This window comes from Rhipicephalus microplus, chromosome 1 (assembly GCF_043290135.1).
Source record: "Rhipicephalus microplus isolate Deutch F79 chromosome 1, USDA_Rmic, whole genome shotgun sequence".
In the NCBI taxonomy this organism is placed as follows: domain Eukaryota; kingdom Metazoa; phylum Arthropoda; class Arachnida; order Ixodida; family Ixodidae; genus Rhipicephalus; species Rhipicephalus microplus.
The window spans coordinates 23962484-23990024 of record NC_134700.1 but is presented as its reverse complement, the minus strand read 5'-3'; the positions used below and the strand labels follow the sequence as shown (position 1 = coordinate 23990024).

Below are 27541 nucleotides of genomic sequence, written 5' to 3'. Positions count from 1 at the left end.
GGCTCCCTAATGCATGCATCTTGCTTTTCGGTGACTTTAATTACCCCAGTATTGACTGGTCTTCTATGCAATTGGGGCTCGACACCGCTGGAAGGATGCCACGCTTACGGCCTTTGCTGTTTCAGGTCACTGTTACCTGGGCAACATGCTGTGGGCTGGTGGGCTCCTCCTGGCCTGCTTCGGTTGTTGCGCCTTGCTCCAGTCCAACTTCACCGTGTTCGACGCCCATTCCTCGCGCAGTGAATGAGTTCACTTGCTCGCGAAAGGGAAACGCCTCTTGGCTGACGGATCTCAGCTGTGCTGCGCACAGCGGAGTTTCTGGCTCGTCTTGGCTGGTACCCAATTACTGGCCTTTGGAATGGCGACCGATCACGCTCGGTTTTCCAAACATGGATGGAAACAAACTTCTCGCCTGGCAACATGGCTCTTCCGTCACAATGGCTGGACAGCACAGTGCCCTATTTAAGCGTCAGTCTGCAACTTGCTGGTTTGTGCTTGACACTGCTGGAAGGATGCCATGCCTACGGCCTTTCTTGTTTCAGGTTGGTTACTTGAACAATGCTTCTTGCATAAGAAGTAGCAACCGTTGCTTCCTTGCGGTGTCGTGCCCACCCGAGCTTAGGAATGTTTTGAAGCGATTATTATCTTGCATGTACATATGTGGTGCCATGCGTGAACTTTTATTAATCCTGGCCGGTGATGTGGAATCAAATCTCGGTCCTATCAATAAGACGGAGGCCGACGCATTCGCTTTAGCCCTTACTGAAATACGCGATCTGAAGGAAAGTTATGAAGCTTTGCTTTCAAAACATGCTACCGCCGAGATTGAAATTAAACAGCTAAAGCGCAAAGTAGAATTGCTTGAAAAAGCCAACGCTGTTCGAATTGCTGATGGGGCTGGTGGGGATGCTGACGCCCTTCGTGCCATGTCGGACAAAATGAAAGCAGCAGACAGCGAAATTAAAAGTTTGAGTACCAAGGTGAATTCACTAGAAGAAATCACCGATACTCGGTCTGTGACCGCCCCTTCTGGCTCTGTTGACGCTTTGCGCGATGTGACGAACCAACTGTCAAAAATTACGAATAGGTGCGACGATGCAGAAAATAGGTTACGTCAGTCTAACCTTCTATTTTTCGGCATTGAAGATGACCCCAATGAGAACTGGGCAGTCTCAGAAGATAAGATAGTTTTGTTCAGACCACCAAGGCACTTCCATAACTAGTCCACAATTAGAGCGCGTGCACAGGCTGGGCAGATCTAACACAGATAGACGAAGGCCAATTATTGTAAAGTTCACACTTTTCAAGGACAAAGAGAAAATTTTGTCAAATTTGCGTAAGCTTAAGGGAGCTAACTTTTACATACGCGAAGATTTTTCCATGAAAACGTGACAAGCTTGCCGAAAACTTCTGGAATACGCAAAGGCTCAAAACAAATGCTTTAAGCTATCAGTTGATAATCTTCGCGTTGACACTAACACCTACGTTTTCGATCACTCTAGCAACGTAGTTGTGCTGTCTACGAGATAGCTAGAGGCTAACACGAGTGCGCGTAAGCGGAGTCAGTTTAAGTCGCCATCTTTATCTGTGTCTTTTACTAACATTCGAAGCCTACTTCCCAAGAGGGATGAGTTAAGTTCTTACTTAGATGATAGTGATGCCGACATATTAATACTCACAGAGACTTGGCTCTATCCTGACGTAATCAACAAGGAACTGTTCCCAGATAAACACTATAACATATATCGACGTGACCTTGTCGATAGAAGAGGAGGAGGCGTCTTAATAGCAGTAAAAAAGACAGTGTCATCAGTTCCTCTTGATACTAACCCCTCTACAGAGATAATTTGTACTGCATGCGTTACAACTTATGCAAAAATACTTATAGGAGCATGTTATCGTCCACCGGATGCCCATTCCTCTTTCCCAAAAGATCTACGTGACAACATAAAAAGAGCTACGCAACTCTTTTCAGCTGACATTATATACCTTTTTGGTGATTTCAACTACCCGCTCATTGATTGGTCTACCATCACTACCACATGTCACGCCTCATCAAATTTTCCCGAAGTAACCCTCGATTACAACTTGTCACAAGTTGTTCACCAATGCACCCGTGGTACTAACAGACTTGACCTTGTTTTCACTAATGCACCAGAAACCACTGGAGCGATTTTTTACATAGAAGGATTTAGCGACCACAAGCTCCTTAACTTCCAAATCAACCTACCTGTAACTTTCACAGGCTCAGTGAGAAAAACAATCCGGGATTATAACCGTGCTAATTTTCATCAATTCAGGACAGAGCTAAAAGATTTTTATCAGGAACTTTTTTTGCCATCCTTTGCCTCACAACAAAAACTGGATTCTTTTCAAAGAAAAAATATTAGAGTTAGTTGACCAGCTTGTGCCGCTAATCTCTGCATCCAACGATAAAACTAACCCTTGGTTTACTAAACATCTTCGAACATTACGAAATAAAAAGAAACGTTTCTATGATACCACAAAACGCATTGGCTCTGTGTCCTACTGGGATAAATACAAGGTCTGCTTACAAGACTATTGTAAAGCCTTAGACACAGCTAAGAAGAAATATTATTCGCCGGACTTGCCGTCACTTCTCAAAAGTAACCCCAAAAAGTTCTGGCAAATAACTTCATTCTACAACAAGTCTCCTAATCACATTACAATACACGATAATGAACTAACGCCGCTTTCTGATGAAGCTTCCGCTAGTGCTTTCAATGAGTACTTCGCTTCTGTTTTTACACAGGAAGATTGTTCCAATGTGCCATTTGTTCCAGATCACCCTTTCGTTTTAATGGCCCCAATCATTGTCACTGCCGAAGGTATAGCCCAACTCATCACGAATCTTAAGGTTTCTACTTCATTAGGTATTGATAACATTAACTCTAAAATACTGAAGAACACCACAGATATATCCAGCCGCTTCCTCTGTCTCCTAATTAACCAGTCGCTATCATCAGGCGAGCTGCCCAAGGATTGGAAGATTGGTAAGGTGATTCCCGTATTTAAGTCCGGTGGCAGGCACTCGCCCCGTAATTATCGACCCATTTCACTTACATGCATCTCTTGCAAACTACTTGAACATATCGTGGCTTCTCATATCTACGATCACCTTGAATAACACAACGTCTTCTTCTCCCATCAGCATAGCTTTAGAAAAGGCTACTCATGTGACACCCAGTTATTCGAATTCGCGACTGACCTTCACTTTAATATGAACGCTAACGAACAAACCCATTGCCGCTTCCTTGATTTCACCAAGGCGTTCGATACTGTCCCTCATTGTCGTTTAATCTCTAAATTGGCCGCACTCCGTATTGATTCATTAATCCTGTCTTGGCTACGAAGCTTCCTCTCTTCGCGTGAGCAACTTACGGTGATCAACGACATTTCGTCTAACCTTTGCGATGTCACATCCATTGTTCCCCAAGGCAGTGTAATAGGTCCGTTACTTTTTTTAATATACATTAATAATTTGCCTGATAACCTTTCATCCACAGGTAGGTTGTTCGCTGACGATTGCACCATATACCACAACATTAAATGTTTTAATGATCATTCCGCTCTCCAAAATGACCTTGACCTAAGCTACCGGTGGTGCGAAACTTGGCAGATGTCCCTTAACACCTCTAAATGCAAGTTAATCTCGTTCACTCGAAAGCATACCAATTCAGCATTTCACTATAAGATTAATAACGCCGTTGTGTCAGCTACACTGTCTTACAAATATCTAGGCATTCACCTTACATCGAATCTATCCTGGACTACGCATATAGCAGCTGTCTTATCGAAAGCATCTCAATCTCTCAGATATCTCCGCAGAAACTTGCGCAACGCTCCTTCTAACGTACACACATCATCATATATTACTTATGTTCGCCCACAGCTAGAGTAAGCATCATTCACATGGTCACCATATCAAGATTACTTGGTACGTATGTTGGAAGCCGTCCAGAATACGGCAGCGAGATTCATCTTCGAAAACTACGACTATCATTCAAGTATTACCCTAATAAAACAAGACCTTGCATTTCAGTCACTAGAAATACGCAGCAACATTGCTCTTTTATGTCTGTTTTATAGGTACATTTATAGTAACGAAATTCACTGTTTGCCACTTTATTCTCCTGCGAGCACTTCCCAGCGCCTTCACAATGCACGTAGTTTTATGCGCATTCATGGTCACACGCAGGCATTTAACTTATCATCACTACCTCGAGACATTGCATATTGAAACGGTCTTCCGAATCATGTTGTCTCCATTTGTAACCGTGAAAATTTTCGTGATAACCTAATTTCGTTGCACTCTAGTATTGTATAACGCTGTTGCACCTTGATTTTTGTAATCTTTTATATATTTTTTTTCATCTGCTTTTTTTTCTTTATTGTTATTTCATTTGTATAGCGATGCCCCTCTTACTCAATGCCCTTCAGTGGGCGTGTAAGGTATTTTGAATGAATAAATAAATAAATAAATAAATTAGCTACAAGTAACTCGGAGGCTGCTGAATTTCTGGACTTCTGCCTTAACCATAATCTGACCCAACTGATAAAAGAACCAACTCGTGTCACGGTAGATTGTGCCAACACGCTTCACCTTATTCTGACATCGCACCCCAAATTCAATTAGTTACCTTAAAGAAATAAGCGACCATAAAATAATTCATGCCACATTTTCTCTCAAACCACTTTTTCACCATTCCCCAGGAAAAAAAATTCGCCTCTACAATAAACGTAACTACTCAGCCATAAACGACAAACTGCATGAATTTATCGGTCCTACGAGTCGACATGTCACAGTCGCTCTGTGCAACAGAACTGGTCAGATTTTCAGGGCAAGATGAATGTTTTGGCGGACAAATATATTCCAGTCACCACTATTCCTTCTAATCGTCATAAGCCGTGGTATACCAAAAACCTTACAACACTTGAGAACAAAAAAAAGCGGCTCATTCGTAACGCGAAGTTTAAACCAAATGCCGACTCGTGGAACAGATACTATCAAGCTGAACGCGCATATCTCGCAGAAGTTCGTCAATGTAAACATTTCTTTTTTCACTCGGACCTTCCCCGCATGATAACCGATAACCCCCGTAAATTCTGGCAGATCATTAACCCTCAGCCCAACCGCTCTATCCGTATCTATACAGATCAGGGTGATATCCTTTCAGATTCTGAGTGTGCTAATACATTCAACGCCGCTTTTTCATCCGTTTTCAGAGCCAAACCAGACGCCCCCCTACCTGAGTGCCCTACCCCTATCATGTCAATAATTCCGGCTATAAATTTCTCGGCCAAAGGCATCGCATCACTGATTAAAAAGCTCAAGGTTTCTTCGTCAGCAGGTGTTTATGACGTCACTTCTAAACTTCTAAAAAGCACTACACATATTTCTGCCGCAGTCTTAACCTTGTTGTTCTCGCAGTCTCTATCATCAGGCACTCTACCGAACGAATGGAAAGTGGGGAAGGCCGTTCCCGTCTACAAGTCAGGTAACAGAGTTTAACCATTAAACTACCGGCCCATCTTCATAACCAGCATACCATGTAAAATCATGGAACATATCATGTACACTAACATCATGAACTTCCTCGATTCCAACAACTTTTTCCATTCATCACAGCATGGTTTTCACAAAGGTCTGTCCTGTGAAACACAGCTCGCTCTTTTTATTCATGATCTGCATTCTAACATGAACTCTAATATACAGGTAGACGCAATATTCCTTGACTACGCTAAAGCCTTCGACAAGGTACCACATCAACGCTTGCTGTTAAAACTTTCCCACTTAGGTCTGCATTCAGATGTCATACAATGGGTTAAAGAATTTCTTACTAATCAGTCTCAGTGTGTGTGTATCAATAACATAGCCTCTAACCCCCGTCCCTGTATCCTCCGGCGTCCCCCAGGGTTCCGTGCTGGGTCCCCTATTGTTCCTGATATATATCAATGATCTGCCATTGGAAGTTACTTGCTCTATTCGTATGTTCGCAGACTGCGTTATATTTACCAGTCAATAAGAAATACCTCTGACCAGGCTGTGCTGCAGAGCAGTTTATCTAAAATTCTGAATTTGTGCGATCGCTGGCTGATGGTCCTGAATCCCAGTAAATGTGAATTAATGTCCGTCACCCGCTCACGAAGCCCTCTCCTCTATCCGCACAAAATTGCTAGCACTCCTATTGAATCTGTTAGTACCTTCAAATATCTCGATGTAACTATCTCCAAAGATCTCAATTGGTTTCCGCATGTGTCCAACGTCATCTCATTCAGTAACAAAACCCTAGGCTTTCTCAGACGTCATTTACGCAGCTATCCTCCTCACGTTGAACTCATCCCATACAAATCTTTAATTCGACCAAAACTTGAGTATGCGTCCGCAATCTGGAATCCTCATCAATCTTATCTCATAGATGCATTAGAAATGGTGCAGAACCGCGCCATCAGGTTCATTCACTCATCATATTCATATAACGTTAGTGTATCCTCATTAAAGGCGGCAACTGGCCTGACCACCCTTTCTTGTCGCCGTTGCACTGCCAGCCTATCCCTGTTTCACAAAATGTATTACAGTTCACTCAATCAGCCACCTTACATCTCACCACCTGCTCGCATATCCCTTCGTACAGGCCATTGCTTAAGTGTGCTCGTCCTCAAACCCGTACTCTCACCTTCTCATCTTCTTTTTTTCCCACGCACCATTGTAGACTGGAACGGCCTTCCCTACACAGTCGTTCCCACCACGAACCCAGATGCTTTCATTGAGGCTGTAAAAGTGCACCTCTCATCATGAATGGTCATGTAACACATGTAACATGTATCCTTACTGTATACCATACCCACCCCTTATGTAATGACCCCACTCGGTGCCTTTAAGGAAATAAAGTGAAAGTGAAAGTTATGGTGACCTCGCTAATAACTGCAGCGGACGATCACTGCGGGTTCATGCTTAGCGAGCCACAGGGCCGCTACTCCGTTTACTCGCGTGTGGCGCACCGCTCCGCGCGCGCTCAACTAATAAGGCGTTTAGTGCCGCGCGGCAAATAGACAGTGTTCTAATGCAAAAGTACACAACACTTTATTGCCTCTGGCGGCACCCCAAACAACAGTACAACGTCCGCTCCCGGGACGCGGGTAGCAAAGGCACCCGCACGCGGACGTTCACAATAAGGGGAAAACCGCGAGCACGTCGCAGCTGGCAATGGCGAGCTTTGACACGCCGGTCGGGAAAAGGTCCCTCGCGGCTATGCTGCGCACTCTCACGATGGCCAATGGGCCTGGTCGCGAGTGTTAGGGCAAACCTCGTACGCGTAGGCCTACGGCAAGTGCGGCTCGTTGTGGTACGACCACTTCAAGCACTAGGCACCGCTCTGGGCTTAGCGTACGCTACCGAAGCCAGCACTCAAGTAAACACGCCTGCCGAGGTGCCCAAGGCCACCCCAGGCAGGCTACAGTCTGCGAGTCCAAAGGAGACGCGGACAAAAGAAAACACGTGCTTACCCGGCGCCGACCACGGAGAAGAGAGGGCTCCCTCGGCCCGCACGTACCGCGTGCCGTGCCCGCGTGTGGCGCCATTTATCGCCACGTGGTGTTAACAGAGCAGAAAAGCAAAAGGGTGCGGCCGTGTGGCGGAATGCCCGCGAAATGGTCGCGGGCGCGCCTCAGATCCCCACATCCTCCTCTCCTTAATTCACGCTATATACCGGTCTGCAAAGGCAGCCGGTCGTCGCCCATGCATGCAAAGGCGTCATGCAATGGGCAACAGCTAGCCTCAGCCTCGCTCTGCAACTGCTGCTGAAGAAAAAAAATAAAACAACACAAGAATACACTTGGGAAATACAATGGCTCCGTGGAAGAGGGGTAACGGGAGTTCAAGATGCTCACGCAAGAGCGCGTCCACGGCTGGGAGGGGCAGCGTCACGTAATGTTTGACTTGGGTGACTGCGTGGGTGCGAGAGTGGAAGGAGAGGGTTCTGGTTGAGGCCCTCATGCGAGGAACGGGCTCACCTTCGTCTCGTTAATGTTGGCGACAGCCCGGCTAGCTCAGTCGGTAGAGCATGAGACTCTTAATCTCAGGGTCGTGGGTTCGTGCCCCCCGTTGGGTGCCAGTATGGTGACCTCGCTACTAACTGCAGCGGACGATCACCGCAGGTTCACGCTTAGCGAGCCACAGGGCCGCTACTCCGTTTACTCGCGTGTAGCGCACCGCTCCGCGCGCGCTCAACTAATAAGGCGTATAGCGCGGCGCGGCAAATAGACAGTGTTCTAATGCAAAAGTACACAACACTTTATTGCCTCTGGCGGCACCCCGAACAACAGTACAACGTCCGCTCCCGGGACGTGGGTAGCAAAGGCACCCGCACGCGGACGTTCACAATAAGGGGAAAACCGCGAGCACGTCGCAGCTGGCAATGGCGAGCTTTGACACGCCGGTCGGGAAAAGGTCCCTCGCGGCTATGCTACACACTCTCACGATGGCCAATGGGCCTGGTCGCGAGTGTTAGGGCAAACCTCGTACGCGTAGGCCTACAGCAAGTGCGGCTCGTTGTGGTACGACCACTTCAAGCACTAGGCACCGCTCTGGGCTTAGCGTACACTACCGAAGCCAGCACTCAAGTAAACACGCCTGCCGAGGTGCCCAAGGCCACCCCAGGCAGGCTACAGTTCGCGAGTCCCAAAGGGGACGCGGACGAAGGAAAACACGTGCTTACCCGGCGCCGACCACGGAAAAAAGAGGGCTTCCTCGGCGCGCGCGTGCCGCGTTCCGTGCCCGCACGTGGCGCCATCTATCGCCACGTGGTGTTAACAGAGCAGAAACGCAAAAGGGTGTGGCCGTGTGGCGGAATGCCCGCGAAATGGTCGCGGGCGCGCCTCAGATCCCTACAAAGTGAAAGAGGAAAGTAGGACCTCCTCCCACAGATATCCCAAATTTGCCCGCTTACCTTTCAAAACCCGCGACAAAGAAGCGAGAGCTGCCCAATAGAAGGGGGGTACTTTCTAGAATATCACCAAAAAGAAAGATTACCGTATTTACTCGCATAATCCTCGCACTTTTTCTGGCGAAAAACCGATGCAAAGTTGGGTGGTGCGAGAATTACGCGAGAAAAACTTTCCACAAAAATGTACAAAGCGAAAAAGAAAACAAAGTGGCCGCAAATCGGGATTCTCACACCGGCAACTAATAGCTAGCTTTAATAAGTAGTAATTAAACCTAACCTCAATGATAAAAGCACAGATTCAACACAAGGCGTGATTTATTTGAGACGCGAAAAGTGCAAGCAAATAGTCGAGAATTAGAATACCGTACGCAAAGCTTGTGGGCATTGCGGGCGTAGCGGTAGCGTTTGTTGCTCAACAGGAGCCCTCAAAAGGTAACCGTAGGATGTCAGTATTGGGCTGATGGCTATTTAACAGAATAGTCCACAGTTTCCTTCTGAAGAAATAAAGTTTACCATCAACCCCAGTTTCAGGCACACGGCAGGCCCAACACGTTTTGGTGGCTTTCAGCTGCCGTCACCAGTAGTGAACACAAAACTCATAGATTCCAAAGGGCTGACCGGCGGCCCTGTTGCTGTTATTTAGTGCATGATCTATTACTTTCAACTTGAAAGCAGCCACGTAACTTCAGTATTGCCCCACAACGTGATGTGACGACGCAAAGCGGCACTTCAGTCGCGGGGCAGAGAGTGCATGCGCCTGCACGAGAAAGTTATCTTCGAGACGAAGGGTGCTAATAAAAGTCAGTTGGTGTTTGGGACAAGAGTTGTTCACTTGCACAGCTCCGCCGAGCGCCTTCCACAACCGACGCCCCTCCGACAGTCTCTTCAGTCGACAGTAAACTGCCCCTTTTTGGACTGTGGACCCCGCACTTTGGTTCATACAAGTGGAATCTCAGTTCCCAGCCAGACGAATCACCGCAGACCTAACGAAATACCAGTACGTAGTCAGCAGTCTGCCGCCAGCCATAGCCAGTGAAATCGAAGATCTGTTGCTCACACCACTTGTCGAAAACGCATATGCAACGCTAAAAGAAACCCCTGCTCGCCGAGTTACGCCCTCCAAACCACAACGACTGCAGCAATTGCTTCACGGTACGGAACTCGGCGACCATACTCCTAGTCAGCTTTTGCGGCACATGCAACAGTTGTTCGGCGAGACATCAACCTCGACAAATGAAGCTTGGCTCAAGAATTTTTTTATGCAAAAGTTGCCTTCAGGCGTCCGCATAGTCATCGCGGCATCAGAGCACAAGGATTTAACAGCAGCCGCCAAACTTGCTGACAAACTGGTAGCAATGACCCCCCACCCATGGCTTCCGTGCAAGTGAAACAGCCTCTCAAGGAACTTCAAAAGATGTGTGAAGAAATTTCTCGACTTGCCGAAACAGTATCAGCTTTGCACGCAAGCAGGAGGGCGCAAACGATAATCGAGCCTAACACGCCGCTATTGCAAAAGCAGCACGAGCATATCTGATGGTACCATCGGAGTGCGCGTAAATGTGTCCCACCGTGCGTGCACTCGGGAAACAGCAACGGCAGGCACTGAGGGCGACCAGTGCTACTACGTTGCCTCCAGGTCGTCTGTCGGTATTCTTTATTAACGACCACAACAACGGAATACGTTTCTTAATTGACACAGGCGCCGAGGTGAGCGTTATACCGGCGTCACAAGCTAAAAGAAAGAAACCTATTGCTTCGCTCTTGCAAGCTGTCAATAACACGGTGATAACATCATATGGCCATCGTTCACTGTCGCTGAACTTCGGTTTCGGCAGAACGTTTAGCTGGGTGTTCATAGCTGCTGATGTCAAATTCACGATATTAGGCGCAGACTTTCTTCAGTTCTTCAATCTGTTGGTCGACGTCCGCAACAAACGGCTTCAAGATCCTTTTTCTCGGGGAGCAGTACAAGGCACGCCGTGTTGGCACCCCCCTATCAGCGCAGCCTTGCTTAGTTCGGTTGGAGAAGCGTACTTCGCTGCAATACTACAAGAGTTCCCAGAGCTGACGCAACAGCCACAGGCATTTCCAGAAGTAAAGCATGGCGTCCTGCATCACATCGAAACCACAGGCCCACCGGTATATTCGTGACCACGACGCCTGTCACCCAAGAAGCTGTGGTTGGCTCGACAGGCGTTTGCCCACATGATGGAACTCAGGATAGTATATCCTTCATCCAGACCATATGCGTCACCTCTTCACACGGTCCCAAAATCAACAGACGGTGATTGGCGCCCTTGTGGGGACTATAGAGCGCTGAACCGGGTAACCGTGCCAGACCGTTACCCAGTCCCGCACATTCATGACATGAGTTCCTTCCTGCAAGGTGCAACCAATTTCTCTAAAGTAGATCTAGTGCGAGCATATCATCAGATACACGTAGCACCGGAGGATATTCCCAAGACCACAATAACAACGCCGTTCAGAATGTTCGAGTTTCTATGCATGCCTTTCGGCTTACGCAACGCCGACCGAACTTTTCAACGGTTTATGGATGGCATTGTCCGTGGCCTCGACTTTTGTAAGGTATACTTAGATGATCTTCTGATTGCTAGCAGCACTCCTGAAGAGCACGAGCGGCATCTGCGCTGCGTACTTCAGCGACTGACAGAGAACGGCATCGTTATCAGTACGGCAAAGTGTGCGCTTGGGCTACCGACACTATTATTTTTGGGCCACAGCGTTTCAAGTGCCGGAGTACAGCCCCAGAAGGACAAGGTGGAAGCAGTACAGCAGCTTCCACAGCGGAAAAACCTCTGCCAGCTTCGAAAGTTCCTGGGACTCGTGAATTCCTATTGTAGGTTTATCCCGAGATGCGCCAACATCCTTCACCCTCTCCACAGCCTACTTGCGGCATCTGGATCTAGGGCAACTGCCATTCAGTAGAACGACCAATCCACACAAGCAATCTGGATGATTAAGGAAGCTCTCGCAAGTGCTACTATGTTCCCGTACCCGCGGCCGTGTATTCCTCAATGCCTGAGCGGAGTGTGGCGACCAATTTTCTTCTTCTCCAGAAAACTGAGCCCATCCGAACGAAGGTACAGCACCTTTGGTAGGGAACTCCTGGCCATATACACGGCTATCCGGCATTTCCGACATTATGTGGAAGAACAAGAATTTTTTGTGCTCAAAGATCACAAGCCACTCACCTACGCATTGCGCGAACTCCGATTCGGGTGCCCACGTGGCACAGGAGCTCCCCCAAATGTCGTACATCGCAGAATTCACGACAGATATACGCACTTGCCATGTTAGTTGCACGGATATTGCTGCTGCTGACGCTTTTTCGCGCGGTCCAGTGAATGCCATCAGCCTGCCGAGCGGTGTGGACTTCACCACACTTACGACGGCTCAATGCAGTGATGGAGAATTCAAGTGCCTACAGACGTCTTCAACCAGCACCTTGAAGCTGCGATGGTTGGCAGAACCCACAGGATCCATATGCTGCGACATGTCTACAGGCAGGGCCCGACCGTTCGTCCCCTCGAACCTCTGTCGCAACATTTTTTGACTTCCTGCACAACCTGGCGCACCCCGGGATTCGAGCCACGCACCGGCTATGCACAGCGAGGTTCGTGTGGCCAGGAATAAACCTGGTTGTCTGACACTGGACACGAGAGTGCCTCGCATGCCAGCGGTCCCAAGTTCAGCGACATACTGTGATCCCCTTGGGATTCTTCCCTCTGCCGGACTGTCGAATTGCCCATGTGCATGTTGACATTGTGGGACCACTACCGTTGTGTCAAGGGCAAAGCTACTTGCAAACCTGCATTGATCGCTTCACGCGATGGCCGGAGGTCGTGCCCATTCCAGACATGACTGCTAATGCCGTCGCACGCGCATTTATCTTCCACTAGGTGGCCCGCTTCAGAGTGCCGGCAACCGCGACAACGAATCGCGGAACACAATTTGAGTCCGCCCTATTCGCAAGTGTCACCCGGCTCTGAGGTACTTCCAGCATCAGAACAACGGTCTACCATCTGATAAGCAACTGTATAGTGGAAATGTTCTATCGTCATCTCAAGGCGAGCCTGACGGCTACTGCGGGTCACAGTTAAGTAGAGGCACTACCGTTTGTTCTGTTGGGCGTTAGGACGGCTCTGAAATTAGATATTGGATGCTGCTCTGCTGAACTGGTGTGCAGAAAAACGCTTCGCCTCACAGGGGAGTTTTTCGCCTCCAGTAAGGACGAGAACATGTACGCAAACGCGGACTACGCCTTGCGACTGCAAGACATCATGAGCAAGCTACCCGCTGTTCTTCCGCGTCCGCCCGCTGCTTGGCCAGTCTACGTGGACCGGGAACTCTTCTTCTGCTCTCACATATTTGTGAGGCACGACGCCGTACAGCGTCCACTCCGGCCCCCGTACGAAGGACCTTTCAAGGTACTGCGACGGGCAGACAAGCACATTACAATCGACAGAGATGGTTGTTACGACGTGGTTTCTTTAGACTGAGTAAAATCAGCACACGTGAACTCCGACAGCAAAGCACCTGCACCACCTTGAGCTCAATTTTTGCAGGCATCCCCGGCAGACCTTGTAGCGCAGCCCCAACAAGTCTTCAAATGGTTCACGCGGAGTGAACGGTGTACGAGACCCCCAGTGCGCATGAACTTGTGAACCGCAGTGGGTCGTCCGTGTGCGGCCATTGTGCGCGCACTCACTAGATGGGTAGTCCTGTGGTGACGCAAAGCAACACTTCTGTGTGCGGAGCAGAGAGCGCATACGCCCGCACAAGAAAGTTATCTTCGAGACGAAGGGTGATAATAAAAGTCAGTTGGTGTTTGGGACGCGAGTTGTTCACTTGCACAGCTTTGCCGAGTGCCGCGTATCAACAGTGACAAGATTACCGACACAGCATACAAAACACGCCGCAACGCGCACTAGCCACTTTGGCTTTGCCTGGATTGGATTGAATCTCCGTGCAATAATAATGCGCTTGATGCTTAAGAGATGGCACCAGATGGTGCACGCTATCATCACCAGTGGCTAGAACGAGCAGACAACAGTACTGCGGCAGTTTTCAGGGGTGCGATAATTACTCGAGGAAAAAAGAAATCGTATTTTTGCTGGGCGGTGTGGGCGGTGTAAGAATTACGCAAGTGCGAGGATTACGCGAGTAAATACGGTAGACTATCTCCGAGCACTGAGCTCGAAGACGCTGAAATAAGTTCCGACATGCCGTCAACAAGTGGCGTCATGTTTTGGCTTCAAGACATAGAAATTGTTTGTTTGCCTGCTGCACGTTGGCAGAAAGTTGTTGAGAATGGCGAGACAAGACGTCCTGTAGTGTTTCTAGTGCTCAAATAGGAAAAAAGAGCGGTATTTGTAGAGAAATGCATAATCGTCGCAAAAGACATGACAGTCGCTATTAGTAGCCGTCACCATCGCTTAGCCAAGTCGCCCGGCAATGCAGATACCATCACCTCATTGGCCGAACTTCTGGAGGACATAAAAAAGCTGAAAGTGTGTTCATGTTGTCCCAATGCGTCAGCAGGCAGCCTCGTGGGTAATTTATTATTTATTTATTTATACATACTGCGGCCCCCAATTTGGGGCTATGGCAGGAGTGAGCATTTACAGGATGAAAAAAAAAAGACAAACAGATCAACAGAGCAATAAAACAAAAGAACACTTAACGCAAATCAGCAAGGGCAAGTAAAAAATTTTCCAGCGGAAGGGAGCGAATATCACCGGACAGTTGATTCCAAATTTCGGCAGTGAAAGGAAAAAAACTAAATTTGAATGTGTTAGTTCGACAATGGTAAGGCTTGATATTAAGGTGGTGATTACTTCTAGTTGTGGACGGCGAGGTAAATGAGATGTAGGTATTGTGGGACATGCGATAGACCGAGTTAATAAAACAGTAAAGCAGTTTCATAGAATCCTTTAGACGGCGCATGCGTAATGTGGTTAGTTCAAGAGAAGACAGGGCAAGGGAAGGTGAAAAGTAGCGATCATAGCGGTTACAAATAAATCTGATAGCTTTTTTTTTTAATGGCCTCAATTCTATCGATTTCACCCTGCTTGTGTGGATTCCATACGGGGCATGCGTAGTCAAGTATAGGACGAATCAGTGTTTTATACATTAGTAATTTAGTGCTCTTGGGGGATTGGGACAGTGTTCGTCTTAAATACCCTAACTTTTTTAAAGATTTTGTGCAGATAAAGTTAATATGCTGAGACCAAGATAAATTGCTAGAAAAAACAACACCAAGATATTTGTATTCTGTTACTTTTTTTAAGGTGGATCCGTTAAACGAGTACGTGAAGCAGGAAGGGGACTTACTATTCGTGAAAAACATAAGCACAGATTTGTTAAAACTTATACTCATTTGCCAGGTTGCACACCATTCACAAAATTTAGTAAATGAGTCATTTAGACAATAATGGGTTTCAGGAGAGTCGATGGGTTCATACAAAACACAATCATCCGCGTACAGACGAATTTTACAGGTGACGTTATTAGGCAAATCGTTTATGTACAGTAGAAACAGTAACGGGCCAAGTACAGAACCTTGTGGAACGCCTGAATTGACACTAACAATGTCGGAGTCAGTTGAGTTATAACAAACGTATTGCGAGCGCTCAGAAAGAAAATTAGAAATCCAGGTAACTAGTTGCGGGTAGTTTAATATGGCATTTAATTTGCATAGTAATTTAGAATGAAGTACAGTGTCGAACGCTTTCGAAAAGTCGATGAATAGTGCGTCAACCTGATTACCAATGTCCATATTACTAGAAATGTCGTGCACGAATTCGGTTAGCTGCGCAACAGTACTATAACTTCGTCTGAATCCATGTTGGAAGCTAGACAACAAATTGTTAGATTCGAGAAATGCAATAATATGTTTGTATATAATATGCTCTAATAGCTTGCAGGAATGAGGGGTAAGAGAGATGGGCCTGTAATTGCTGAAAACTTGCTTGTCACCAGGTTTATGTAAAGGTACTGTTTTGCCGTTTTTCCAAGATCTGGGAACGGTTCCAGATTTTACGGATTTATTGAAAATTATTGTAAGGTATTGAGAGGTCCAAAGGAAGTAGCGAACGAGAAACATGTTGGGGATACCATCGGGTCCATTACACTTTTTAGTGTCCAAATTTTAGTGTCCAAATGACTACAAAGTGCTCACCGATACCCTAAAGTGCAGTCCTTGCACGAACCTCTGGCTTCAGCTGTGTTAACAGGGTTCATTAGAGTATCTCAAGAAGAATCGTGAGGAACACATGCTTAAGAAAAGTGCCGCAAGCGCAGCTTTTCGACGGCCTATGTTACTAATGAATGTGGCTGACATGCAAGAAAAAAAGACATTATAATTGTTTTTTTTTGTCCCTAAAACTAATTGCAAACTTACACAACTAGCAACAAAAGAACGAACTCGTATGTTATGTTATCGAGCATCGTTTATCGTGGGTAGTTCAGAAAGCCATAAATATACTGTATTTGCCTGAAATATAACGCAGTATCCACAGCAAACACTGCTGAAATATCACGCAGTATCAAGTTTCTGCGGCAGCACAACAAGAAATCCTTATAATATACTGTTCACAAAGCTCTTTCGGAACGACCGCCATGGTGTTTTGCCACGATGACTCCGTGTTTTCGTCTGCTAGCGGGAGCATGTTGGGCCACCAGCACCACCAAACCGGAAGTTGTCTTGGCGCCGTGTGACCGGTCATCTGACGCAGGGAGCTTTGCAACTTACCTGGTTCTAGAAACGTTGGTGGCAACGATAATCACATGCACTGTAGTAAACAATGCGTGCGCTGGTCGCACAAGTACTTCCGAAGCTTTGAGTACGCTGCTCTCAGCCTTCGTTTGACGATTTGCGTACTAAAGTCCGTATCACCTGCCGCGATTAAGAAATGTGTTCGGCACATTCGAATTTAGGCCCAATAGACATAGTGGAATTCGGCTGGAGAATTTCGCGAATTCGTATCTGCCGCAGTTTTGCATCACTGAGATTCTACTATACGTTTAGATGAACACCTCTTAAACTTATTCGTAATAAAATGGTGTAGGTTAGAAAAGCCTAGAGCATACCGAGCTGCTTTTTTATCAATGCGACCAGATCACGCACAAGAATTTCGATTTCCGGGAGATTTTCATGAAAACCGTACGAACGGAAGAAACGGTGCAAATCCGGGAGTCTCCCGGCCGATCCGGGAAACTTGGCAGGTATGGGTACATGAAAGACAGTTCCCGCCTACCTGAATGAATATGTGTGAATGTTGTTTTGCCGTAGTTTATTTCCATGTCCCACTTTTTGCACCAGTCATCTATGCCTGCAAGTGCCTGTTCAGATGAATTTGCTCGCTTTCACAAGTCACTGGGAATTAAATAAAGCAGTCATCTGCAAACAGTTTCATTTGAATAGGCACCTTAACTATTAAACATACATCATTAACAAATGTCAGGAAAAAAATTTGTCCCAAAACAGACCCTTGGGGTATGCCTGAGTACACGCGTAGTGGTCTTGAAGTATGGTTTTCAATTCTTACATCCTGTTGACACATTGATAAATAAGCTCCTATCCATTTTGAAACTTGTTCGCTTATATCTAATCTTTCAAGCTTAAACAGTAACTTATGGTGAGAAACCCTATTGAAAGCTTTCCTGAAATCCAGACAAATTACACCACTCTGCATGTGGGCATCAACCTTTTTATAGAAATCGAGGAGCGTTTCTGCTAATTGTGTGGCTGTTGAAAGACCGTGCCGAAACCCATGTTGGTCAGAACCAAGTAACTGGTTAGACTAAAAAAAAAAACTGATAATGCGTTTTGCAGTGACATGTTCTAGAACTTTACAGCAAACCGACATCAAGGAAATGGGTCGGTAATTGTTTACTGATGCACGGTTACTATTTTTTAAAATTCGTATTATAACTGCATTGCGCCAGTCTTGTGGGTGTGATTGCACCTTTACCGATATTACAAATAATATTTCTAAATAAAACGAAACCCATTCGGCATATCTCTTGAGAAACTCTGTTGGTAGGTTATCCGGACCTCTTCCTTTAATAAACGCTTCTAGCTCAAGCGGTAACTGACAAACACCTTCACAATTGATAATAAAGGGCTCCATTGCGGTTGTTACGTCGGTGTTGATGAATGCCTCAGTCTTATCTCCCTGGTCTATTGTGAAAACCGACTGAAAAAAAACAATGATTAAAAGTTTTGGCTGTCTTCAACTTTTGTCAGAATACGCCCCTCGTGATCAGTCTGCTCAATTCTTTCCTTTCTTTCACTAAAGTAACGCCAGAATTCGCATGGCGAACTTCTAAGGAAGTTACCAAGCGTTTCACCAAAAAAATTGTTTTTTGAATTCCCCAGGGCTTCTTTTAACTTGACTTCTATAGCTGCCACTTCCGTCGCTCTATCTTTCCTTATTCTGAGTTTCCTGATTTGCCGTTTTATATGGATAATGCTGCACGTTATCGAAGAATTTCGTTTAGGCGTTTTTTTAATGTGAGCAGAAACGTAGCGATCAACGCAAGTCACGACATTGCTTTTAAATCTCTGTCACAATGGTTCTACAGATTCGAAGCCAGATGCTCACTCACAGTCATAAAGCTGTTGTTCTAAAAAATCTAAGATAGAAGTGTCATAGTTGTTTTTAAAGTCTTTTACTGGAAGAACGGTCTTTTTAAACAACATGCACTAGTCTTTTTGATCAAAGGCAACAGCTTGTGGTCTGATATGCCATCTAAAGTGTCTAGGACGTAGTCTGTTATATTTTGCGACAAAAAAACTATGTCTACAAATGACTTCGACGAACCTGTAAGCCTAGTTCGCTCACGCACAATTAGTTCCAGGCCATGGCAGAAATTTCGAGAAGTTTTTCAGAACTAATTGTTTCAGTCTCACTGGGCATAATATTTTGCCAGTCAATGTGTAGCAAGTTGAAGTCTCCGGCCATTACCAATGATGATAATGATGAGTAGTATTTATTGGCATAAGGGCCAATTGATGGCCAAAGAGCGCCATTTCAATAGACTAGTAATATGAACAATGATATGATGCATGTCTATAAAGGGGCCTTAAAATTCTTTGCGCTAACGTGGGTAAAAACATAGAAAGAATACAAGCATGAGAGTGGCGTGAGATGTGTGCAATGAAAGTGAATGGCAAAATGTCATGATAATAAAACCATGACAGAAATGTAGTCACCGCAGCCACAACCACGGTACAGAGGTCGTGCTACAGATCACCTCGAAATATGGGGTGAAAGCCATGAACATTTTTTAAGAACGTAAAAAGCAATTGCAGTTTAAAAAGCGGATCCCTACCAATGAGCATCCTAGGGTGTAGTGGGAGCTGCTGTCGGCAGGGCAGTAAAAGGTGCTTTTTTTCTTGGAACATCCAACTCATTGCACTGGACAAGAATGTGGAGAACCGTAAGTGGTTCTCCACAACTCTCAGACAATGGTGGATTGCCTGTGGACAGAAGATATGAATGTGTAGAGTGTGTATGTCCTGTTCTTAGCCTTGTAAGTGTTACTTCTGGTGTCGTGATTTTCATAGTGCCAGCCAATTACCTAGTTGTGGCTTAATAGCATGAGTTTATTGTTTGTGCATCTGTCTCACGTGCTCTGCCAATACCCCCTGAGCTTTCCTTTTAGAAAAGGTTTCAAGTCAAGTACAGGGATTGGTATTGATGCATTGGAAGTAGTGTCGTTGGCAGAAGCAGCCAGCTTGTCAGCCAAAACGTTCCCTTGTATCTCACGGTGCCCTGGCACCCAGCAGATAGCGACATGCTGTATTGATGTGTACACTGTGCACAGAAGTGAGTAAAATGACACCAGCACGGGCTTCTTGCGTTTTTTAAGAGTTTTCAGGGCTTTAACCACACTTAGGAATTCTGTGTATATTACCGCCTTTTGTAATATCATCTGTCTGATGTGTTTTACGACCGTCAGTATTGCATAAGCTTTTCCTGTGAAAATGCTTGCATCAGAATGAAGAACACTGGCCTCAGGAAAGGATTGGCCTACCGCAGCATATGACACAGAATGTAGGACTTTGAGGCATCGGTAAAGAACTCAGGGCATGATGTTGTAGTTCTATGAAGTATGTATGTGTGCAAGTGGTGCGTGCAATGACTTCAACAAAAGAGACATCACAGTCTATAAGCTGCCATTGCCACGGTGGCAGATATGCTGCAGGAGCCATCAAACTGTGTTCAGGAAGGGCCACAACTGTTTCTTCAGTCAGGCCCCTTACACGGAGCGAGTAGGGCTTTCTCAACGAAGGACGGTTCTCGAACAAGCCAGAACAAGGCAAATCATTAATTGTGAAATGAGAGGGGTGTTTCTTGTCTGCCTTCACCTTCAGAAAGTAGAAAAAAAGACAGGTAACATCTTTGTAGGTGTAACAACCATTAATTTGACTCCATGTACAGGCTCTCCACAGGGCCAGTTCGAAAAGCACCCGTAGAGAGGCGAATGCCTAGATGGTGAAATGGGTCGAGAAGCTTCAAGGCCGATGTTGTTTCCGACTGATAGATTATAAGCACCGCAATCTAGGCGTGTGCGTATGAGGCTTTTATATAAATTTATCAGACATGTCTTGTCACTACCCCACGTAGTGCGTGAGAACACTTTCAAAATATTCATTGTTTTTAAGCACCTGTCTTTTGAAATACTTGATGTGTGGGATGAAGGTTAGTCTTGTGTCTAATATTAGTCCGAGGAACTTGCGCTTGGTCTTCACTGACAGAGGTTAACCATGCAGATCAATGTCGGGGGTCAGGATGAAGGCACCTCTTTCGGCTGAACAGGATGCAAGTGCTCTTTTGCGCGTTGAGTATAAAACCATTCTCATCTGCCCATTGAGATACCTTGTTCATCCCTAGTTGAACTTGACGTTGGCACATTGAGATCTTGCATGATTTGAGACAAATCTGTACATCATCGACATACCGTATTTACTCGCATAATAGGCGCACTTTTTTTTCAGAAAATCCGGCTTGAAGTTAGGGGTGCGCCAATTACGCGGGGTAAAATTTTCGAAAATTTTTTCAACTCGGTTCTCGCGCTTTAAATCTGCACACTTGTCAAGTAAAAGGCGACTATCGTTTATTAATTAATTCAGCATAAAACAAACATACCTACGTACCTTTTAATGAACAAGCGAGAGCCGTCAACTGCACACACACACGTAAAATTTATTTACACAAAAGTCGTAGCTGTTCCTCCTTTTCCCTATTCGGAGTCCGAGCCGGAGATCACACATTCATCCTCGCCGAGCGGGGATTCGTTTTCGGTGTCCGAATCATCCGCACCCCACAACATGTCATCCTCACTCGCATCCAGTGCGTTCGAGATACCCGTCTTCTTGAAGCTTTTCCTGACGACTTCGTCGGAGATCGCCTGCCACGCTTCCACGACCCAGCCCAGCCGTGTAGCTCGCGCACTTCCCCATGGTGGAACCAAAGTTCAATACACGACCACAACATACGCACACCGCTTGCAAAATGGCGTTTCTTTCTTTTTCTCTGATGGTGGTGATGGCGATCGAGCCCCCGGCGTTGTACACGTGACCTCCAAAAAGCGCGGCGATTTGGAGGGTATCAGTAATTGATGGAACAGCCTTTTTTTTTTTTCGCTCATGGACACTTTTTTTTTTTTTCAAGTTTTATTTCGACAAACACGTTGGTTAGGTCGTTGCACTTCCAATTTTTTTTATTTGCTCGTCGATTTGCCTTCTTTTTTCTTCAGGGTACGGGGACCGCGTTCCAACTGTACCGCTGGGGGGTAGAATCGTTTCTGATCACGGCCAAGTTCGGGGTGCACCTATTATGCGCGGAATTAAAAAAAATAGAATTTTCCGCGACCAAACTAGGGGTGCGCCTATTATGCGAGTGCGCCGATTATGAGAGTAAATACGGTATATGCAGTAAAAAACATTACATGGGAGAGACAGGTGCAAAGAATTCATTTTAACTATGAAAAGTTTGCATCTCAATACACCTCCTTGTGGCACTCCTGTTTCTTCGACGAATACTCAAGATAAGACAGTGTTAACTGGAAAACGTAATGTACGGTTGGACCGGTAGCTTTCGATGATTGTCAGCATTCCACCCTGCACACCTAAATGTGACAGGTCTCGCAATATACCAAAGCGCCATGTAGTGTCGTATGCTTTTTTCATATCGAGGAACACAAAAAGAAAAAATTGCTTATGAACAAAAGCGTCGCGAATTTGTGCCTCGATACAGACAAGGTGGTGAGTGATGGACCGAGCCTCTCGAAATCCACACTGGTATGGCTCAAGTAGGCCATAATTTCAAGGAAGTGCATCAGGCGCCTGTTAACCATTTTCTCAAAGACCTTGCAAAGATAGCTGGTTGATGCTATTGGCCTGTAGCTGGAAACTGAGGCTGGGTCCTTGCTTTGTTTTATATTTGGAATAATGATAGCTTCCTTCCAGACTAAGGGTAGCTCGCCGGAAGACCATATCGCATTATACAGGGAGAGGAGAGCTTTCTAGGTTTCAGTGGGCAGATGTTTAAACATTTCATATGCCACACGGTCCAGGCCTAGGGTAGATTCATTGCAGCAGGTAAGTGAGACTAGTTCAGTCAAACAGAAAGGTTCATTGTATGCCTGATGTGTTGTGGGTTGGCGCTCTAATCTCTGTTTTTTCTATTTGGGTTTTGTACCGTTGGAACGCTTCACTATAGTGTGATGAACTGGAGACCTGTTCGAAGTGCGCTCCAAGAGTGTTGGCCTGGTCTTCCAACTCTCACCTTGTGTGTTCACTAGAGGAAGTGAATGAGCTTTTCGTCCTGCGACCTTACCAACCATGTTCCACACTCTAGCTTCATCTGTGTATGAATTAATGCCTGAGAAAAATTTGTGCCTACGCCTGTCAGTTCCCTGACTTTCCCTTCTCGCCTCCTTCCTTGCGACTTGATGTTCTTAAAGTTTACAAGATTCTCGGCAGGCGAGTCTCTAAGCAACTTTCATGCCTTATTTTGTTTTTGTTTTGTTTTTTCGTGCACCAAGGCACTCATTATTCCACCATGGGACTCGCCATTTGCCTGACGGTACACATGTTTGGGGAATAGATTTCGTTGCTGCATCACTAAGAAAGCTGTAAAGTAGCACACAGTATCTTCTATGCTTAACAGCGTTATGTCAGTCCAAGTTAGTAGAGTCATTTTTTAAAACTTTTCCCAATCAGCTTTGTCAGTGAGCCATTTGGGAACCTGTGCAGGACATGTATTTGTCATTGATGTGGTGATAACGATAGGAAAATGGTCACTACTGTATGGATTATTAATGGCTTCCCATTTAAGTAGAGCCAGGAGTGATGGGTATGTTATGCTGAGGTCTATTGTTGAGTCCGTATTGTTAGCGATGTTGTAATATGTTGGCTTTTTCCGATTCAGGAGGCACGCACCAGAAAAAAAAAAGAAACTGTTGAATTAGGCAACCTCTCGCATCACAGCGAGAGTCACCCCAGAGGCTACTATGTGCACTAAAGTCCCCTAGGACAAGGTAGGGTTCTGGAAGTTCGTCTATGAGGGATTGGAATTCATGCTTTTCAAGACGGTGTTCTGGAGGTATGTATAGAGAGCAGATGGTGACGAGCTTATTTAAAAGAACTGCTCGAACAGCCACCGCCTCAAGGAATGTTTGTAGTGGTAGGTGTGTGCATGCAATCCCTTGATTGACTATAATGGCAACACCACCGGACGGCACAATGGCATCGTTCCGGTCGTTTTGAAAGATAACTTAATTGCGTTGAAAGTTAGTGTGTTTTGGTTTCAAGTGCGTTTCTTGCACACACAGCAATTTTGGTGTATGTTCGTGTAAAAGCTCCTGGATATCGTCGAGGTTTCTCAGCAGTCCTCTGACGTTCCACAGTAGAATTTGTGTCATTTTAGTGTTGTGTGGTGCTGTATGTACAAAAGTGTCGCCTTAGGTTACAGGCCTTTTGGGGGCCCTGCAATTTGGGTTTTTTTCTATCTTGGCGCGCTTCAAAGAGTTGCGCCTATCATTCGGCATCTGACACGCTGGAGGAGTTGTACTTGTATCCATTACCTCTTGTGAGGTGGTGGATGGTGCCTGCTCGGCAGGACGATGACACGAGTCTATGCATATATCATTAAATGGGCTGTTGGGATTCTGAATGCATAAATAGTTGAAAATTTTCTGAAAACTTTAGACAATCCCTTTAACGTTTCTTTTCATGGTGTCCTTTTCTTGTCTGCGTTTGTGTGGCGCATGGAGTCGTACCAGGGTAATGAGCCTATTTATGCAAAACAGTTCACCTGAGCTGCAGCTCACACTCAGCCACACCGCAGGGCAGCTGATGTAGGACTGCCAGCTAGAAAAAAAGAGCTATTCTCAATGACCCTCTCCCCTCCACTACGCATTATGCCTTTCAAGGTTTACGCCATACATGTACAGCAGTAGCTGTGTATAAAACGCGCGCTTTTTTCAATCATTTCTCTTGCTTGTCATGTGCTGCCACACTTCAGAAATACGCAGAATTTTTTTTCATGTGCCAATATCCTTCCCACTACCCCCTAAGGAACGTGCCGGCTTTTGGTTGCCCATCCCATCATGTGCGACAGCTTCCAGTTTTGTCCTTGGGTTGGTTACCACTTCTTGCACCTGCAAAGCTAATGGCTGTTTGCTTTTATTATCTCAAAGCGTGCGCTCTCTGGTGCGCAAATACATCTGTTTTATTCAGCACTAAATCACACTAATGATAAAACCATGGTTGCGTTTACTGCTTTCAAAATCTAAAAAACTAACTCAGTCTTGCTGGGGATAAGATAAAAGACTATTATCACTTTTTTTTTAATTTTGCTATCTTGACAATCATACAATTTTCTTCCATGCACTCTCTCACACAGTTTTCTTAAGCTATGGAAGTGTGCACCGGTTGTCCTGCTGCTAGCGAGTCGTGCAGAAAAATACTCTGTGGGGCGATCTTGTACGCGTTCCAAATTCAGACGCACGCATTCCATTTCATCGAATCGCACGCGATTGGCCCATTCGAGCTGTGACGAATGCCGTGATGGTCTATGTCACATAAGCCAAGGTGTCATGTGTCTCTTTTCATCCGTTTTTTGAATGGAAGTGAAGGAACAGTAGGAGGGACTGTCAGAAACGGAAAGGATTGATTTAAATGGCTGTGAGACAGCATGGATTGAATTTAAATGTAAGCACTTCGCACCTTTTCAGTATACAGGCACTTTACGAACATGGAGTTTCCTTTCTCTGCTACGGTTTTTCATTTCGCCTATGTGGCTACAGCAGCTGAGCAGAGACGACAAACTGAGGTAAATCATGCATTTGAATACTTGACTGATAAAGAGTTCCGACAACGTTTTCGTCTGTCGAAATGAACAATTTGTAGCTTGTGCAACGAACCTGATCCTATCATTGAATGCCAGTGAGCTAGTGGCCTGCAAATACCCCAATGTCAAAGAACAAATCGCCCAGACCAATCGACGGTCACTCACGTTTGTGCATCTTTGATTGCAGTGGCGTTACAGCGGGCCTCATGCACTTACGCTGTGGCTCGGTCCCTCCTTTGTTGTCCTAGCCACCTTATCTGTCCATCCGTGTTCGTTGTCGTAGACAGACTGACAGACAGACAGACAGACGGAGGATTCACGGTTTACCGATGAAACCCTTTCAAGCTTTGCCTCATTCATCATCACTCACTTCGTGGATATGCTGTGAATTTTTTTTTGTGTGTGTGTGTGTGTGGGCAAGCCCTTCATGGTTAAGCTCGTCACTTAGCTCCTGCCACAGCCGTCGCCGGTCAGCGACAGTGACATCGTGCCCCAGCTTGATGACTTTCCCCGCAAGCTGGAGATGTTCCTTCGTAAAGGCGAGCAACATCGCGTGCTGAGCCTCAGAAATGCAGAGAAGACGCTCGTTTTGGCTACCGGTAGAGATGCCCTTCACCAAGATTTCCCTCTACTGAGTCAATGAAATTCCCGTCGTTTGAAATTTAATAGTGGTAGAGACGTGAAAAAACAATTGCTTGAAACCAGGTTGCACCAATCTCCACCACTAAACGTCCTGCTAATTGGCGGCACCAGCTAGCATAATTTAGAACAATAACAGAAAAATTATGTTGCAATTGCACTCCATAATCAACAATTCAAAACTAGCACCAACACACTTTAGTAGTGAGCACTATTAGTTAAACATTCTTTAACATGTTAGAAACACTTCTCAACTTGCTATACGATTCCCAAGCCGACGTCAAAATTGTGACACAGGCCTCCATTTCCTTCATTTTTCTGTTCCCTTCCCCTTCTCCTCGCGACCGATGCAGTCCACCCACTTTTTGACGTAACAAACGTAATGTCACCGTCCGAATTTGAAACGCATACAAGGTCGCACTACTGCTGTGCTTATTTTTGCATGTGTGGTGGGGCTGCTATCACCCCCTGTAAAGTCGTTTGCGCCTCAAGGTGCGAATATGTCTCACGGAGAAGCCGCATTTAGGATTAACAGCCACTGAGCGGTAGGTGGCGCAGTGCTTGTGTGCAATCTTCACTATCACCATCCTTATGGTTAGCACGGTAATGCCAGCAGCAACGTCTGGCAGCTAGGTGACTAGAGAGAAAAGACTGGCGAGCTCTTTGGCGTGTGACAATTTGTGCGAGATGTTAATTTCGGCGGTGGGTTTGTGGGGACGGTGCCACGGGCCGTTTCCCGTCGGCCTGCGTGACGAGTCGACGAGCCAAGCATTGTCGGCGGTGCCTTCGCGCTATCTTGTGCTTGTTATGTTGATTGAGTGTACTGGAATACTGAGTAAGGTTGTTTTAGCATTTTGGTCACTAGTGGGAGGAGTGGAATGTACTTGATTCGGCTGATGATATCGTCAATGTAAAAAGTAGTTCGACCGTGTCTGTTGAGTCCTTTCGCTCCGAGAGCGGTGCTCCCATTTCGAGACCCCACAGTCTGTGAGCTATGTTTAGCAAAACACAATCTTTATTTATAAAAATTCATATAAGTGTTTCTTTTTTTAATGGGGATTTTGCTTGGTTTTACTCATGAATAAACTATGAGTATGTAACCACAAAAATGATTTTTTTTCGTAGCTTTGATGTCACGCAATGAAATTTTAGACAATTCTTCTCTGAAATAGAATTGTCTGAAAATTTTAATTCAGCAATAAAGGAATACCCATTTTTGTAGTGCATTCGCACTCTTATCGGTTAAACTCCCCTTCATTTAAGAGGTAGTGAACAGAAGGGTGTATGAAGCAAGTGGGTCAAGTCAATTGATTTTTCTGCTATAAATGTTTCAACAAGGACACCCTCCGATTTCACTTGAAATTTCATATTTCTGCCCAGTTCCAGAAAAATCCCCTGCCTAACCCCTTCCTGCTCTGCACATCAATTTGCATTCGTGCAACACTGGCTTGCTTGAATTACATACAGTCCTGTTCAGCCACCTTATCTCCAAACACCTGCAACATCTTTGTCAAATTTGTTATTTGAATTTTTTTCCACACAATGATC

At 45.7% G+C, this 27541-nt stretch overlaps 1 protein-coding gene and 1 non-coding gene across 14 annotated transcripts in view; one reads left to right on the top strand and one right to left on the bottom strand.

Moving 5' to 3' along the window:
* The window catches only part of LOC119178046 (uncharacterized), an 831732-nt gene that overhangs the window by 515798 nt on the left and 288393 nt on the right, over positions 1–27541 (bottom strand). The window contains exon 1 of one of the 13 annotated variants that reach the window (XM_075869316.1): positions 137–21416. The exons of the other annotated variants lie outside the window; for them this stretch is intronic. Coding sequence (XP_075725431.1) covers positions 137–229 — 93 coding nt within the window. The 5' untranslated portion in view covers positions 230–21416. Of the gene's footprint in view, positions 1–136; positions 21417–27541 lie in introns of those variants that run through there. 13 annotated transcript variants of the gene reach the window in all.
* Positions 8060–8132, top strand: TRNAK-CUU (transfer RNA lysine (anticodon CUU)). Its single transcript has one exon. It is a non-coding gene; the product is annotated as a tRNA-Lys (tRNA).